The sequence below is a fragment of the Cydia pomonella genome, chromosome 11 (assembly GCF_033807575.1).
Source record: "Cydia pomonella isolate Wapato2018A chromosome 11, ilCydPomo1, whole genome shotgun sequence".
Lineage (NCBI taxonomy): Eukaryota > Metazoa > Arthropoda > Insecta > Lepidoptera > Tortricidae > Cydia > Cydia pomonella.
Window position 1 is genome coordinate 19,094,393 of NC_084713.1, and position 18,425 is coordinate 19,112,817.

Sequence of the window (18,425 nt, forward strand, 5' to 3'; positions counted from 1 at the left end):
GTCTAAAGTAAATTTATTATGTTACCTAATATTAATACACTAATAAATAATAAATAAATAGTTTATTTATTAATACACACTATGTCGACTCTACTATTATACTTTTTGTACTTTGTTCCTTTTTTAACTTTTCGACTCTATTAAATAAAAAACCGGCCAAGTGCGAGTCGGACTCGCGCACGAAGGGTTCCGTACCATTATCTATAAAACGGCAAAAAAAATACGTTTGTTGTATGGGAGGCCCCTTAAATATTTATTTTATTCTGTTTTTAGTATTTTTGTCGTTATAGCGGCAACAGAAATACATCATCTGCGAAATTTCAACTGTCTATCACGGTTCATGAGATACAGCCTGGTGACAGACGGATGGACGGACAGCGGATTCTTAGTAATAGGGACCCGTTTACCCTTTGGGTACGAAACCCTAAAAAGGTATAAAAAGAAATAAATATTATTGTTTTCAAAATAACGTAAACTCCAGCTATTCCGTGGACATTTTGACCCTTTGACATTTTGGCACTTGGATATATTTACTAATTGGACTTGTTGACTCCTTGGACATATTGATATTGACGCTTTAAACATTGTGACTCCTTAGACATATTGATTACTTGGACGTTTTGACCATTGGTCATTGTGATTCCTTGGACATATTGATTACTTGGACGTTTTGACCCTTGGACATCTTGATTCCTTGGACATATTGACTCTTTGGACATATTGGCACTTGGATATATTGACTCTTTGGACATTTTGACACTTGGGCATATTGACTCTTTGGACGTTTTAACTCCTTGGGCAAATTTACTCTTTGGACGGTTTGACCTTTGTACGTGTTGACTCCTTGGACATATTGACTCCTTGGACGTTTTGACCCTTGGACATATTGACTCCTTGGACGTTTTGACCTTTGGACATAGTGCCCTGGAAGGCTCTATTGCTCTTGTTTATGGTAAAATGTTGCCAGAGATTAAAAAACTGATGGTAACGCTGATAGGTAGTCGGTGTCAATAGAAGCTGATGAAACAACACGCCAAAAGTATCTGCCAACCTGGTATTTATAACTCATCCAAATAAAGTATAGGTATCTCTACAGTTCGCATTCAACAGTATCTGTTAGAGATACATAATTTTTCAACATACAGGAATACACTTTTGACATATTAAGGGTGCTTAGCCAACATGCCAATCGTTAACGCTCTTTAGTGTAGCTCATCTCTCTCTTTTATCACTTTTCCATATCAGTGCGACAGTGACAATTGCGTTTCGTTCGCTACGGAGCGTAAACGATTGGCATGTTAGCTACGCACCCTGAACATTTTATTGGGTAGACAAAGTTGGTCTCGGGTTCCAGGAATGCAGAGTAAGGTACACCTGTGCTGTTAATGAGGTCCTGTTAATTGACTAGTCAAATAATGCATTAGCTAGCTGACCGATTGTATTGTGTGTTACTAACCAGGGGGCCTAGCCAAGATGATAATCGTTGATAGAAAATAAATAATGTATGGAAATAGTCACGTAACTTTTTATAGCATCTGTCATCTCGATATATTTTTCTTTCCATTTGGCGTTTATTGATTTATAATTGTCATCTTGGCCAGGCCCCCATGGCAATCTAATCGCTAAAGAAGAATATATGGTGGACAAAAATATCATTTCAGTGTCGTAAATATTTTTAATTTACGTATACGTGTACACCCAAGGCCAATAATAATGGGTCACTTTGCATACTAATAATAAGGTGACTCGTACTGAAATTGCTCTCGAATTATCGAGAGAATACCTACGCTTACGATATTTTTAGATATCAAAAAAGTTAGAAGCTACTAGAAAAATGTAAAGTAAGTCGTGACTGTAAATCTTAAGATATTCACACTTCACTGAGCGCGGTTGAATCAAATATAGCAGCTTTTATGTCAATTTTTAAAGCGCAGTTAACTCAAGAAAAGAACGTTTTAGCGACGTCTGGCATATGAAAGAGTGGACACAAAACGCTCGACTTGGTAATTTGATATTTCCAAGACAGCTTAGAATAGGTATCTCGTTCGTAATAGTGCTATGACGCTATCAAAGACTCGTAGCGTTATTTTCCCATTTGCAAAATTTGTAAAAGAAAACAAGTCGAATAGAAACATTGCGAGCGGGTTTGTGTAAGTAGATATTGAAAACATACGCCCCCGCCGTTGCCCCGCCACTCATTTTTATTCTGTTTACACGAGCCAGCTGCCTCTTTCGTCGTTAAAACTGAATCGGAAATAGCACAAATCATGCATTTTAATACCGACTTTAACAGCTTCATTACCATCCGGGAGGATCATAAAAAAATCATTTTCATAATTTATAAACCTTTTTATTTACATACGAACCTATTTAAATATCAGCCGATAAGAATACGACTACACAATAATTTACAGTCTTTTGAATTAATACTTAACAATTTCTATACAAAGTATAAATTAATAAATACTGAGAAGCAAATTGAAATGCAAAATTTGGTATCAATATTGTACAAAAGGTATTACAAGATTGTTACTATATACAATACTCAACAATTTCTATAACAATGATAGCGAAGGCTAACGCTACGCTAAAGTTTAGTAGAGGTATAGAATCGATTACGAGATCGTCCGAGGTTTTTAGCTGTGACCAAAGTTGGCTCATTTGCGCTAGTGAGATAAATGCCTACATTACCACACATTGTTCGCAAAATCGAACTTTTGAACAAGATACAGTCGCCAACTGATCAATTATCGTCTGTTCGTGATCAGCTGAACGGAATTACTGATTGCGTTTTCGGTTCGTTGATTGGTAACGCATTTATATTCTAGTATTTACCATGTTTAATTAGTGTTTTTGAGCAGCAGTTGACAGGCGCCAACGAATTTCATAAATTAAACTGCTCTAGGTGGAACTTTACCTCGTATTTCTAAATAGACTGATTTATAATGTATGGGATTTATCTCATTAAAACAACCAGTTTTCCATGGTTTACACGAGATACGTCTGCACAGTGTGATGTAGCACCACAGATTGTGGCTGATGGTGCCTCGAATGGTAGTCGGCCGAGGAGTAGTCCGAGTCTATAGTCGAATATATGTGTTCGGACAAAGGACGGTCCGCGGGCGAGCGCTCGGCCGACGTGGCCGACTTCCCACACAGCGTCTGACACGTGCTGTTCAGCACCGACGCGTCCATCGTATAGGTGTTAGAGTTCCTCCCGTAATTAAGACGCTTCAACTTATGACTGCGCCGTTTAGACAACGGCATGGCGTACCGTAATCTCTCCCAAAAACGTTTCTCTTTCCACGTTATCTCCAAACCCGTTTTGAAATATGACTTCAATTCCGGATCTCGTGGGACGAGGCCTGCGGCGACTATTATTAATTTATGTGGATTCTTTCTTAGCGCCCGCTGCAGCGCCTGCCGGAACTCCATCTGAGACCACTCGGTCAAGATGAAGTTCTTTGTTAGGACTACAATGATGCGACGAGAGGCTTCGGTCGCCTCGACTACTAAATCAGGGAACTGCGCGTATGTCGCCTCAAACTGAGGTACATCGCGATAATGTAAACAAAGATGGTAAGATGGATAACCGTTCTCAAGCTCTCTAGCTAAAGACTCGATCACAAAGTCTTCATCTTTAGGACTGTAACAGACGTACGCATCGTAAAGCTTATCCGCGTCCTCAAACGCTCCCGCCAGAGGCGACAGCTTGATCCCACAGTTGGAGAACAACCACATTCTACAAGCGTATCTAAACGTGAACACTAGCACTAGTATCAATAAAATAAGCATGAACCCCGTCAGCACGGACGCCACTAATGGCAGGTTGTTGGACACGAAGAAAGCGCTTATCACAGAACTATCGCTTATTTCACTGCAGACCGTGACATTTAGATTCAAAGGCTTCTTCGCCGGCTCGGGCCCGTTCATACACCACACGCTACCGATATCCATCACTTTTTCTACGTTCTGAGATATGTACGTCAAAAAACCTTGTAAATATTTACAGTCGCAAGACCAACGGTTCCCGCCCACAAAGAGCGTTTGCAACTTTTTGTTATTGTCTAAGTGCCACAGTCCGTAATTCACGAGTCTGTTTCCGTCCAAGCGTAAAACTTCCAGGGCTGCCAACGAATAAAAAGTTTCATTTGAAATGTGTTCTATTATGTTATTCTGCAGATACAATTCTTTCAAGTTGCTCAACTTTGCAAATTCGAGCCCGCGTAATCGTGTCAGTCTGTTATTGTCGAGGTGCAATATACGCAGCTCGCTCAACCGGTTGAACGTATCATTTTCGATATGCGCGATGTTACTAGAGTTTAAATAAAGAACGACCGCTTTAGGCATCGGATCGAAAACAGTCCCGTTTAATTCATTATAAACATTTCCGTCTAAATATACATGAGTTGCGTCCGAAGGAAACTTAAGTGGAACTAATTTTAGTTGTTTTAAAGAACAATCGATAACGCTCGTTGACTTGGTCGAGTCGTGATAACAGGAGCAGTTTTTAGGGCAGACAGTTTTGCAGTCGCAGTTTATGGAATCGCAACAATGACAACCCTCCGGGCAGTGAGTCTCGAACTTACATAAGAAGTCTTTGATATGCAGAGAGCTGACAGGGAGGTATTTCACGCCGCGAACGTAGGATTCCTTACAAATTACATTTTCTAGGTCCATGACTCGCGGATATTCCCGGGAATCTAGCGAGTTGATGAGCAGAAGCCATTTCATCGTGCAATCACAGCGGAATGGGTTGCCGCTAATGTAAAATTCCGGCAGGGCGCGATCGTCCGCCACTCTCGCGAGTCGCAAGCTGGTCAAGTCCAAACTTTCGATCTCATTGGTATACATATCGACTCGAGAAAGATTTCTCTTTTGAAAGAATGTGTCTGTTTCCACGTTGGCTATAAAATTGTTATTTATAAACAGGAGTTCGACGCTATTCGGTATAGACATCGGCGATATAGCCACTAATCGATTATGGCTCGCGTCTAAAGTTTTGACCTGAAGTTCGTTCTGAATTTTATAATAGTTTCCGAGAATTTCTATAAAGTTAGCGTGAATGTCGAGCCATTTTAAACTGGCGGGTACGAAAGCGTAATCGAACCAGACCAAATGGTTTTCTGATAGATTTAGCCACAGCAATTTTGTCAACGACACAAACACTCCGTTTATATCTGAAATGAAGTTGCTATCCAATCGGACGGCTTCTAATTGCGTGTTCTTTTGAAAGGTTTCCGTCTCGATGGACTGTATTTTATTTTTTGCCATATTGAGCACTTGTAAACTTGTCAAACCCCAAAACATGCCAGCTGTAAGGTTTCCTATTTGATTATCTATCAAACGCAAACCGGTCAACTGTGAGAGATTGTGGAATGAATTATTTTTAATTTCAGTTAGCAAATTCTCCCCCAAGTCTAAAGATTTCAAGAACGGCAACTGCAAAATCGCCTCGGGAATGCTCGTTAACTTATTAGAACTCAGATCTAACTCTTTTAAATCGGAACAGTTTCTGAAAGCGTTTTCGCTTATGTACGACAGTAAATTGTTATTTAGATTAAGTTTGTTTAGAATAAAAAGTCCGTTGAACACGTGTTCTTCGATGGCTTGCAGTTTGTTTTGGCCGAGGTTTAAAGTGTGGAGGTTGAAGAGCGGGGCGAAGGCGTTGTCGTCGATGTGCGAAATGCTGTTGTTGCTGAGGTTGAGGATCTGCAGGAAGAACAGGTCCTTGACCATGTGCGCGGCGACGCGGGCCACGGCGTTGTGCGACAAGTCGAGCACGACTAATCTTATTAGACCACCGAACGTTTCATCTTCTATGCGGTCGCCCTTCAATTTATTCGCCGAAAGATCTAAAACGAGCAATTGTTCCAACCGATTAAATATCCTCTTGGGTAAAGTTTCCAGCTCATTATTCTGCATATAAATCTCTCGAATCTCCCTCGTATTGGAAAATAGGCCTTCCGGTAAATAATTTATTGCATTGTCGGATAGGTTCACAACTTTTAATGATAGCAGGTCGCTGAACACTTCGCCTGGCAGCTCGTTTATCTTATTATTTTGCAAAAACAGTTGCGTGAGCCTTCTTAGATGTAGGATCTCCGAATCGGCCGGCAAGGCCATAATGTCGTTGTAGCTTAAATCTATTGTTTGTAAAGTCGAACCGCACTTATGTCCGAAACCGAGTTCGTCCACAAATTTCAATTTATTCCGCGTTAAATTAAGCGAGATAATATTTTCCAAAGCACAGAACAAGTCCGAAGGGATTTTTCTAATATTATTAAATCCTAAATCTAGCGTGTGTAGTTCTCTCAGACCGTTGAAGGCGCCTAGAGACAGCTCGAGTTCCTTATTGCTGCTCCAGTCATTGTTCATGGAGCGTATCTTCAGGGACTTCAAGCCCCGCAGTCCCTCGAACACGTTGCCTGGCAGACGGAGTATCTTGCAGTTGGTGATGGATATCTCCGCCAAACCTTGCATCCTGCTGAAGTGGTGGTCGCGCAGGGTGCTCTCGGCCAGCAGCGGGCCGCAGCGGAGCGCGAGCCGCTCGGCGCCGTCCGAGTGCATCGAACCGACATCCTTGTCCGCGGACAGAGCCCGCACGTTGCACTCCAGGGAACCATTCACTCCGGACACACGAAAACAGGCGTCCGCGTCCGGCGCCTCCGTCAGCGCCGCGCCCATCACAAAACAAAACAATATCACGTTAATTATCATTATAACCACTGTGTCCATATCATTTTGATCACTTGTCAAAGTCTGATGAATGAAAGTCGGATATTTACGTCGCGCACGGCCATATTTACTATTCAACTGTCGCCGTGGCACGATAGTATGTGTGGAAAGGTTTCGTTAGCCTCAGCGCAGCAGTGTGCAGAACACGGAGCGGCATGGCGGAGCGAGCACACGTACCCCCCGCGGCGGCGGAGCCGCGACTGCCGTACAATGAAATGCGATGAATGCGTTTGGCGCGGCAGACGGCAGAAGGGACAGGGGGCCTATCACGGTCATCGAAATTCAATGCTTCTGTCTCTCCATCTCTATCAGTCTTGCATTGAGTGACAAAGAGATAGATACAGAATATTATAATTCGGAAGATCGCGGTAGGCCTCGTGACCACAACAATTCTATTGCCGCATTCTAAACAACCCTCGGTGGTTTTCGTAGGGAACCGTTACGTCACGTGACTTTTACTTGATTACGGTTATTTTCTCGTACAAAGCGTGCGGTCAAAACAGATGTACACAATGAGTATTGTCATTAATCTTGAGAAGATCACACTGACCTCAGTTACCTAGTGTGAAATACAATACTACAACAATACAATTGTTAAAGTTTTAGTTTTGCATCAGGTTTATGTAATGCAATAAAATTCTTAACTTCCGGAAAGTACTTAGCCATGATTTTGTTGTAATAAACAAGTGGTAGATAGGTATTTTTGTATGTATACATAACTATTCAGTTTACTATTATAGCTAATAGTTTAGATTATTTTCATCAGCAGAGTAAAAAAAATAATTTCATTAATTATTTTAAGGCGCGGTAGTGGTGGTAAAGATGAATCATCTGAGACGGATATATTGCTCAAAATAAATTTCATTCATTTTCTTTGAATCGAGCCATTATTCAAACTTGATGTGTCTTCTATTTCTTTCTAAACTTTAGGCACTATAAATTCCCTATCAGCTATCATACGACCGAAAAATACACTATCTAATACTTCCTATTTCGTAAATGTAGGCCGCTAGTTATGTATATCGTACAATGAAGATTAAACATATTAATCCCTAACGAAGAATATCTGGCTCGAAGGACCATGCTCTAATTGGTATAATTAATGCATTTTTTTTTCTAAAATAAGTAATGATTTGGCTGCAAGAAGAGACAGAGGATAGAGGAGACTCCTGTCTGCTGCCGAGGGTGTCACAGTACGGCTATCAAGCCGTGACGACAAAGAAGAATAATAAAAGTATTGGAAAAGTTAAGAAGGATCTCCAATCCGATTATTTTTACACCGGAATCTGCGGAACTGCGGAATCTACGTGGCAGATTAAGATATAGTTGACGACCGCTGCTCCATACAAACGTTGTCCCCATTTTCCTCCCTGGATATTGACATTGGGTAATACTTTTACACAATTTATTGTATATTTAACAATATACATGCTTCTGCGTTTGGATTTTGTTGGTGTTATAATAATCATAAAGAATTTGTTTTTCGCTCCTAGCGAAATTCCTTAGATAGTTTTGAATGCTTTTAACTCTTATAATATCGAGTTGCAGGCGTACATAGGCTACGGAGACTGTTTACCATCAGGCGGGCCGTATACTTGTTTGCCACCAACGTAGTACTCGTATTTAAAATAACCGGCCAAGAGCATGTCGGGCCACGCTCAGTGTAGGGTTCCGTAGTTACTCTTCCGTCACAATAAGCTAAACTGGAGCTTAAAGTATAGTAAATTGTTAACCAAGGGATGAAACGGTACCTTTCACCTGAGTTAAACAAATAGGCAAATTTGCATAATCAGTACCTAATTAAAATAAGTCTTTTTACTATGAAGGGAAAACTTTTTGCGATAACTCAAAAACAGTTAAACTGATCATGTCCGCTATAGTTTTCATTTAATGTCTTTATTAAGCTCTACTTCCACGATTATTTTCATATTTTTTGGACCTATGGTTCAAAAGTTAGAGGGGGGGGACACATTTTTTTTTCTTTCGGAGCGATTATCTCCGAATATATTCACTTTATCAAAAAATGTTTCTTGAAAACCCCTATTAGTTTTGAAAGACCTTTCCGACGATACCCCACACTCTAGGGTTGAAGCGAAAAAAAAATTTCACCCCCACTTTACGTGTAGGGGAGGTACCCTAAAAAAATTAAATTTTTAGATTTTATTGTACGACTTTGTCGGCTTTATTGATTTATATATCCATGCCAAATTTCAGCTTTCTAGCACTAACGACCACGGAGCAAAGCCTCGGACAGACAGACAGACAGACAGACAGACAGACAGACAGACAGACAGACAGACAGACAGACGGACATGGCGAAACTATAAGGGTTCCGTTTTATGCCATTTGGCTACGGAACCCTAAAAACCGTCCCCTATCCTCTTAATATAAAATACAGATCATTTTGTACGCTACTACTTTTGACATGCTAACTGTAGCTAACCTACTTATACTATGTATAAAATAACATTTTACCAGAGCGCAGGGGTAGCCCATGCAAGGATAAACTTGCCAAATAAAGTTTAGAATTTTGACAGATCATTTTGTACGCTACTACTTTTGACATGCTAACTGTAGCTAACCTACTTATACTATGTATAAAATAACATTTTACCAGAGCGCAGGGGTAGCCCATGCAAGGATAAACTTGCCAAATAAAGTTTAGAATTTTGACAGATCATTTTGTACGCTACTACTTTTGACATGCTAACTCTAGCTAACCTACTTATACTATGTATAAAATAACATTTTACCAGAGCGCAGGGGTAGCCCATGCAAGGATAAACTTGCTAAATAAAGTTTAGAATTTTGACAGATCATTTTGTACGCTACTACTTTTGACATGCTAACTCTAGCTAACCTACTTATACTATGTATAAAATAACATTTTACCAGAGCGCAGGGGTAGCCCATGCAAGGATAAACTTGCCAAATAAAGTTTAGAATTTTGACAGATCATTTTGTACGCTACTACTTTTGACATGCTAACTCTAGCTAACCTACTTATACTATGTATAAAATAACATTTTACCAGAGCGCAGGGGTAGCGCATACAAGGGTAAACTTACCAAATAAAGTTTAGAATTTTGACAGATCATTTTGTACGCTACTACTTTTGACATGCTAACTCTAGCTAACCTACTTATACTATGTAATAAATAACATTTTACCAGAGCGCAGGGGTAGCCCATGCAAGGATAAACTTACCAAATAAAGTTAAGAATTTTAATATTTCCAAGAAAAGTTATTTCTCTGCGCCATGCAGCCATTTTACTCAATAGCTATTCGAGCTCTCCGAAACTTATTGTTTCTCTTCACTTTATAGTTGTAAGCTTGTTTGTTACCAGTGATTGTATTGACTTCAGTTAGTTTTATGACAATGTAATATTAAATTACCTTAATTAATTAATAGCAAAATGCGATTTTGGTCACTATTTTTAAGCAGCAAATTACCCTTGTTCCAGCTGCTGACGTGAAAACTATTATTTATTTTGCATTTAAAATAGTATATTTTTTATAAACTATTTTGTTCATCTCTGGTCAGTCACCTATTATATTGAAAAACAATAACCATTAAAACGCCTAAAAGAACTAAATAGCAACAAACCCATGATACCGATCTTGGCAACATTCGTCTAGGCAATGTTACGAGCGACAGCCTTCTGCTTAAAATATTCACAAAACATTTTAAACTCGACCAGCCCCCCTTTACAGATGACCCTATAATTCGTGCAAAACCACGCGTATCGCGTAATCAAAACATAGTCTCATGCCCGGGTTACACGAAGCTAATTTCTAAAACGACTGCAGTTTCTTACGGCCCGATTCGAAGAATGAGATACGATAACGAGAAGTTCTTGTTTAGATAAGTTCTCATTTAGATATCGTTTGTATGTCGTATAATTGACAGAAGCAGCTCGCAGCACTTTGACGTTAAAAATATCGAAGATAGAACTTATTGGGATCACAGTGGAATCGAAATAAACGTAAATTTTGACATGTCGTTTAGATATCCATCTTTTAAAGATCTTAAACGTGTCTTAATCATTCTTCGAATCGGGCCGTTAATCATTTTAATGCCCAAAGCATTTCTAAAACATAAAACCTCTTTATCTCCGGTGTCAAGTTGTCATCAATCAGATTCAATCGATTCCTGATATTTTGGAGCCCATCTAGGCATGGTGGCCTAGATGGTATAGTAAATCCGAGCTCGTACAGTCAGCCAAGAAAGTGGTTTATCACTTTCAGACTCTATTGCTTGACAAATAGAGTCGAATAGTAGCATTTCAGACCAGCCCGCGTAGTCAACATACCAATCGTTAACGCTCCGTAGCATAGCGTAGTCATCTCTCTCTATCCCTCTTCTATAATAGTCCGACAGTGACAGTTGCGTTTCGTTCGCTACACGGAGATTTTTTTTTACTAGGAACAAGTAAAAGATATTAATCATTAGTAAAATTTTAGTGAATCCCAGGACAAGGAGATTATACTAACGGTTATAAACCAGTTTTACTAATAGTATTTACTAACACCAAAAAAATTGTCCTCCTTGGAATAACAATACTGTTTACTAAAAAACTTAAACGACATTGGTATAAATACGTTTATCACTAAGTTTAACAGAATTTCTGAGGAAAGTTTCATTAATAGAAAGAAAAAAATATCAGCTAACGTAAACTCAAAAATTAATTGGACTACTAAAGGGGTAAAAGTCTCCAGTCGTATGAAGCGTATCCTTGTTACACATAAAGGGCCATTGTATGAGTTTTTGGCTGAGTATAGGAAAAAGTATATAACTATCTACAGACGAGTGGTGAGCCATGCTAAGCGTCTGGCTGTGCAGTCATACATTTTAAAAGCCAAAAACTCAGCCAAATAAATTTAGAAAGTAGTACAAACGCATCGCAACAAGACTTCCAACAGGCTAGTGACAACATAATGTTGAAATTAAATAAAGGTGATGGTGATACCGTAATGTTGAACGAACCTATACTGATATTTGTTTGGGGGGGCAAATGTTACTCGCGTCCGCACCCACCACTACCCTGCACGTGTCCCCTGGGTGGTGCTAAATGAGTAACGCCTTTCCATAGGCAACAAGGCAATCAGAGGCTATCAGAAAGTATTTACACAATGGCGAATACATGCGATATTTCTACACCGAGAGGCTGCTCTACCCAGAGCCCTCAGACAAGGGATGTCGGACCATCAGTACGCATTCTGCAACTAAACATAGAAGGTATAAGTTTAGCTAAAAGTGACTACCTGTTAAAGGTACTAAAGGAGTGTAGGATTGACATTGTTAACATTCAGGAGACACACACAAGGGATGACGCAGATCTTGAAAGAAGAGCAAAATTACCCGGGTACACCTTAGTTAAAGCCATACACCATCCCAAACATGGCATATCCACCTTTGTCAGGTCAACAATCACGGATGTGCAGTTTGTCAATTTGTACATCTCTGACCTTCCACGCACAGACTCTGACAGGTTTATATATGCCGACGACATCGCACTCATTACCCAGAGCAAAGATTTCGAATCGGGAGCCCAAACATTGACATCGGACTTAAGAGCCCTGGCCGCGTATTTCAGAGCGTGGAGACTCATGCCAAGCACGTCCAAGACTGAGGTATCCTGTTTCCATCTCACTAACCAGCTGGCCGGATACCAGCCAGCTGTTTATATGAATGGCGAAGCTCTTAAATACACCCCCTGTCCCAAGTACTTAGGTGTCACCTTGGATAGATCACTGACATTTAAACACCACTTATCAAAACTCTCACAGAAGGTCGCCACGAGGAACAATCTTCTCCACAAACTTCGCGGCACGAGCTGGGGAGCCTCAGCTGATTGCCTACGCACCTCGGCCATCGCGCTTGTGTACTCGGCAGCAGAATACTGCGCACCAGTGTGGCTTGAAAGTGCACATACCCATACATTGGACGTTAAGCTTAACGAGACCATGCGTTGCATCTCTGGCACTATCCGATCTACACCCGTACACTGGCTGCCGGCATTGAGTCACATTGCGCCTCCTCACCTCCGACGACTCCAGGCGTTAAAGAGGGAGGCTGAGAAGATCACGAATAACCCTGTAATGCCTGCCCACGAGGAATTCTGCCGCCCACCCCCTCGGCGATTAAAATCCCGGAATCCACCCTGTACTGCAGCTGAGAGTCTGAGCAGCTTTAACATTTCGGATAGGTGGAAAGCGGATTGGTCTGCTTCGGCAACACAGAACAGCCATATATCTGACCCGACTAAAAAACCACAAGGGTTCGACCTTCCTCGGAAAATCTGGTGCCGCCTGAACAGGCTGAGAACCGGACATGGCCGCTGCAATTCAGCCACACACAAATGGGGATGGACGGCTTCCCCACTTTGCGAATGCGGAGAGGAAGAGCAGACCATCGAACATATTTTCCAGCGCTGCCCACTCTACTCATATCCTGGGCCTCCTGAGGACCTAAACATCGTGACACCTGACTTAGTTGCCTGGCTTAGCAACCTCAAGGCTACACTCTGATTGCCCTCAATAGAATGCCATACGATTAAATAAATAACTGATATTTGTGATGTTTTCTTAGATCAGTTCGATTAGGGTAAGGATTCTATCGGAAGCGTTGATCAAGCCTTAGCTCTACTCAAATCAAACGTGGCCAGGGTTAAAAAAAAATTGCATATGAGCAAGTAACACCTTTAGAAGTGGAAAAATTGGTCAAAAGTTTGAAATCAAAACCATGTGGCTATGACGGCATTCCAGTTACCATTTTCAAGGATAACATAGATATACTCGCTGGGCCGTTAGCTTACTTTTTTGATGCCTGCTTTGAGGCTAATGCCTTTCCGGATCAATCAAAGATAGCAAGAGTAATACCAATCCACAAGAAGGGTTCAAAGTCCAACCCTAAAAATTATAGACCCATTTCCCTTTTGCTAACCCTTTCTAAGCTGTTTGAGAGACTAATAAATAACAGGCTTATAAGGCACTTGAATGAAAATAATATCTTGTGTAAGCGCCAGTACGGGTATCAAAAAAGCAAGCACCAATGAAGCCATAAGCACCCTAATTAAAGATATCACTGATAAATTGTGCAATAAAAAAAACTGGCGGGACTTTTTCTGGACCTCCGCTCAGCATTTGATATGGTAAGTCATGGCACTCTTCTAGTTAAACTGCAGCACTATGATATTAGGGGTAAAATGCTGTCTCTTCTTAGATCTTATCTAACAAATAGGAAGCAGTTTGTAGAAATTAAATGGACACAAGATTACAGTGAAACAAACTTTAAATCTAAAACTGCTGCTGTACATAGTGTACATAAGGGTGTTCCGCAGGGATCCATTTTGGGCCCAATCCTTTAACCAAGACGCGAAAAAAAGATTGCCTAGAAATTTCTTTAGAGGGTGCCAATATAGACCAAGTTAAACACGTTAAATTTCTTGAAGTGCATATAGATTCAAGACTATGCTGGAAAGAAGAGCTGACTTCACTAACTAGCTCACTCAGTTCTGCATGCTATGCACTCCGAAGCCTGAGGGACGAAGTGTTGTTAAGTCAACTGAGAATGATTTACTTTGCGTTGTTAGAGTCAAAAATACGTTATAGTATAAAACTCTGGGGGAATAGCCTTAAATTTTATATTGCAAAAAAGAGCAATCAGGATAATGGCAAAAGTACCACAGCAGACTTCATACAGAGAATTCTTTATTAATTTTAAAATTCTAACTGTTCCAAGCCAGAGAATCAACAGAAGAAAGAGATATAAGGTTGTCTTCAAGGCTGAAAGATCTGCCGCAAACGCTACACGACTGAAAGTAGTTAAGGACGCTGAAGCTTATCAGGGCATTGCTCTTTTCAACAAAGTTACCTATAGACTTACAGTATGTTTTTAATTCAAACTTATTTGGAACTAAGCTTAAGGAAATCCTGCTAAATCAGTGCCTAATTTTAAAAGAATGAATGAATGAACTTGAAGTGCTATTTCGACGAGAAGACATGCAACATGCATTTTATACCTTTAGAAAACGTATACTGTGAGTTTATTGAAGTATTTATTTATTTTACCTTTAATTTCACAAAAGAAAACCATACAGTACAAAGGGCGAACGCACTGCCATAAGACATTCTCTATCAGCCAACCTTAATATGTTATTAGATGTATTTTTACTATACACTTGTTGGCATCATCGTACTGTGGAAAGAGTTTGCTACTCAAAGAATCAACGACCTCCGCTTATAATAACGACGTAGACACTCCAAGTGTCGAGTGAACTTAATGAATGTAAACTGCTCCTAACGTGTTCTAACTATTTTTAATCTAATTAATTCCATTAGTCTCGAGTTCAATGCTTTCTTAAACAATGTTAAAAATTAAATAGTAGATACAACTAGGGCATAAAGCGACGCATGTTATCGGAGGCCTTCATCGGTCCTCGCTTACGTTCTTTTTTTTTTCTATTAGGCAGGCCGTTCAAGTCGGTCAGATCAAGCCCAAAAAATTTTCAAATCGTCAAATATTTTTTTCTTCTACTTTCACCTAATCGGAATACCGTACCGAATTTGCCCTTTAATGGATCCCCACTGTTTTTGTTACACCTTGTATTTAATTTGATAATGATGAATACTGTATCCGTGTAACTTACGGATGTCACGAATATTCGCATTTGCATTCGTATATACGAATATTTGCATCATTTTAAACATTCGCATCGACATTCGCATTCGCATCAAATGAAGCGAATGTTTTGCGAATGCGAATGTGCGCAGGTCGTGTCCTGCTCCTGACTCGTCGACTCGCGTATGGGCAGTGCGCCCAAACTGTTTTCAAGTAATGCATTTTGACCAGTAGACAGCATTTTTCAACACTTTATAACATCCCGTTCTAAGGTTACATATGTCTTACGTACCTACTACGAGTAGCACATTCTTTTATAATTAGGAATGATAGTAACAACAACATATTCCCTAACATTCGCATCCTGGACATTCGGATTCGCATTCGCGAATGTGAAGAATATGACATTCGTGACATCGCTGGTGGAAATACTGCAAATAGGTACCACTTTATTTGGTATAATTTTTTGGAAGTTAAGAATGGGGTGCAGTTAGTTATCGTTTAAAGATGGACATACCTATAGTAATTTTTTGTAAACCAATAAAAGAAAGACAATCTCACCATACATTGTGTTGTTATACCTAATATTATCTCAAACGCATATGGCAGCGTTTTCGCTGAAACCTCCTAGACAGAGTGATTTTTTCCAACATCATAAAAAAAAATGACTAATAATATTCTCGCTGCAAAAAAAACACCACGGAACCGGGAATCGGTTAATTGAAAATTACAGGTTCATAAAATACAAAAAAAAAATAGAATGATTTTGAGTTATTTGCAAAAATATCGTACGGCTCTCGGGCTATTGGCGGGTTAACAGGACAATTCGAACATTCGAACGTACACTACACCTGAGGGCCTACCGCGAACCACGTTCGACGTGTTGCCTCTCTGTCGCACTTGTAAATTCATACATAAATGTGACATGGAGGCAACACGTCGAACGTGGTTCGCGGTAGAGCCTCTGACATCAAACCGATATTAGAATCATATCTAGGTATTAGCTGTCATTCGTGCGTTCATGTCGCTCTGAATTGTCCGTACCTACTTGTATTAAAGTTGTTGTGTTGTTTAAGTGAGACTAACAAGATATGTATTTTATGAGACTAATTTTTTTTTTTAACACGAGTGAGACGCGCGTATGACAGCTAACTGATATGATTCCAATAATCATCATTCTCGGTTTCATTCACATCGGTTTGATGTCGGGTGCAAGTTCAAATATTATTGGCCTACCTATTACTTCATTGTCGTCGAGACGAAATGGTTAAATTACTTGGCAAGGTTAGGTATAAGGTCATGCAAACTAAAATAAATCATATCGAGCATTCGCTAGCGCGTACAGTTGTGTGTCAAATTTCTCCAATTTAATTTGTTAACATGAAGCATGAAAATAAGCTTTTAAAAATAAACATCATGTGTGTTTTACTGATGTTATGTAGTGCAGACGATGGTGAGTAACTGTCACACTATTTCGTTAGGTCCCAATCTCATCTCACAATAGTTTGTTGCATACCTAATAGGTACCTAGGACAATAAGTTTCAAATTTTATTTTTGGTACGAGCTTTTTATCGCTGACTATTTTTTTTTTCGACAGGCAACATAAGTTGCCTTAAAGCTTAAGTATGCAATATTATGATGACATGGAGCTGATCTGATGATGGAGACAGGAGGTGACCATGGGAACTCTGTGATAAAACAACGCAGACTAATTAGGTTACAATTGTTTGGGGTGTTAAAATTGCCTCGATGAGTAATACTCATCCTGTCTTCATCATCAGATCAGCTCCATGTCATCATAATATTGCATTGTGATCCGATTTACATATGAATGCAAAATTTCAGCTCAATCGGAAATCGGGAAGTGGGTTTTTGGCTTCCAAGTTTTGACCCCCACCACCCACACTAACAAACTAACATACATATACAGGGCAAGTTATATAAAAGCTTGTAATAAGAACTTTAGACGAACTTTAGAAGAAATTTAGACGACCGGTCTGGCCTAGTGGGTAGTGACCCTGCCTACGAAGCTGATGGTCCCGGGTTCAAATCCTGGCAAGGGTGTATTCGTGTGATGAGCATGGATATTTGTTCCTGAGTCATGGGTGTTTTCTATGTATTTAAGTATTTATAAATATTTATGTATTATATATATCGTTGTCTGAGTACCCTCAACACAAGCCTTATTGAGCTTACTGTGGGACTTAGTCAATTTGTGTAATAAAGTCCTATAATATTTATTTATTTATTTAATAAAGTAAGAAATGTTTTTTTTTAGGGTTTCTTATTTACTGCCAATGTGTGAGTACTATTTTTCTGTACGACGGAGCCGGAAAGCGGCAACTTCGTTTAGCGCAGCGTGCCGAAAGTTGACGCTTTTCGCCCGGAGGTCAAAAAATGTATCCACTAACCCGGTGTTAACCGATTAAACCTGGAGTTACCGTGGTTACCAGTACGATTTACCACTGGGTTAACGGTTTAACCGCTTAACCCCGGGTTAGTGGGATGGTACAAGGGGCCCTAAGTAATTCTTGATGTGAAGATTTGACCTCCCTTTGAAGTAGGTATTTTTTAATAGGGTTCATAGGGGATAGGTCTTCAAAAATGATATTGAGGTTTCTAATATCATTTTTTTCTAAACTGAATAGTTTGCGAGAGAGACACTTCCGAAGTGGTAAAATGTGTGTGTGTATGTGTGTCCCCCTCCCCTCGCTGTAACTTCTAAAATAAGAGAATAATAAAGCTAAAAAAAATATATTATGTACATTACCTTGCAAACTTCCACCGAAAATTGGTTTGAATGAGATCTAGTAAGTGTTTTTTTATTTATCGTCATAAATGGTACGGAACCCTTCATGGGCGAGTCCGACTCGCACTTGGCCGTTTTTTTGCTAAATTGATGAGTACGTAATTTCTTTGAGAATTATTAATAAAAATCTACTTACAAAAATCTTAACCTAAATTAAAAACTATTAACGAAATTCGCCCCGCGTCCCTCCAGATACAAAAGAGCCCAACACGCTTGCCGCGTTGCCACGTTGAACCGCGATGGACAACCTTTGC

General features: G+C 39.9%; 1 protein-coding gene across 1 annotated transcript; it reads right to left on the minus strand.

Annotated features, from left to right (window-relative positions):
• Positions 1–2,328: 2,328 nt before the first annotated feature.
• Positions 2,329–6,960, minus strand: LOC133522487 (toll-like receptor 7). Its single transcript, XM_061857837.1, has one exon. It carries the CDS (start codon positions 6,736–6,738, stop codon positions 2,989–2,991), a length of 3,750 nt encoding a protein of 1,249 aa, XP_061713821.1. The 5' UTR covers positions 6,739–6,960; the 3' UTR covers positions 2,329–2,988.
• Positions 6,961–18,425: the final 11,465 nt, after the last annotated feature.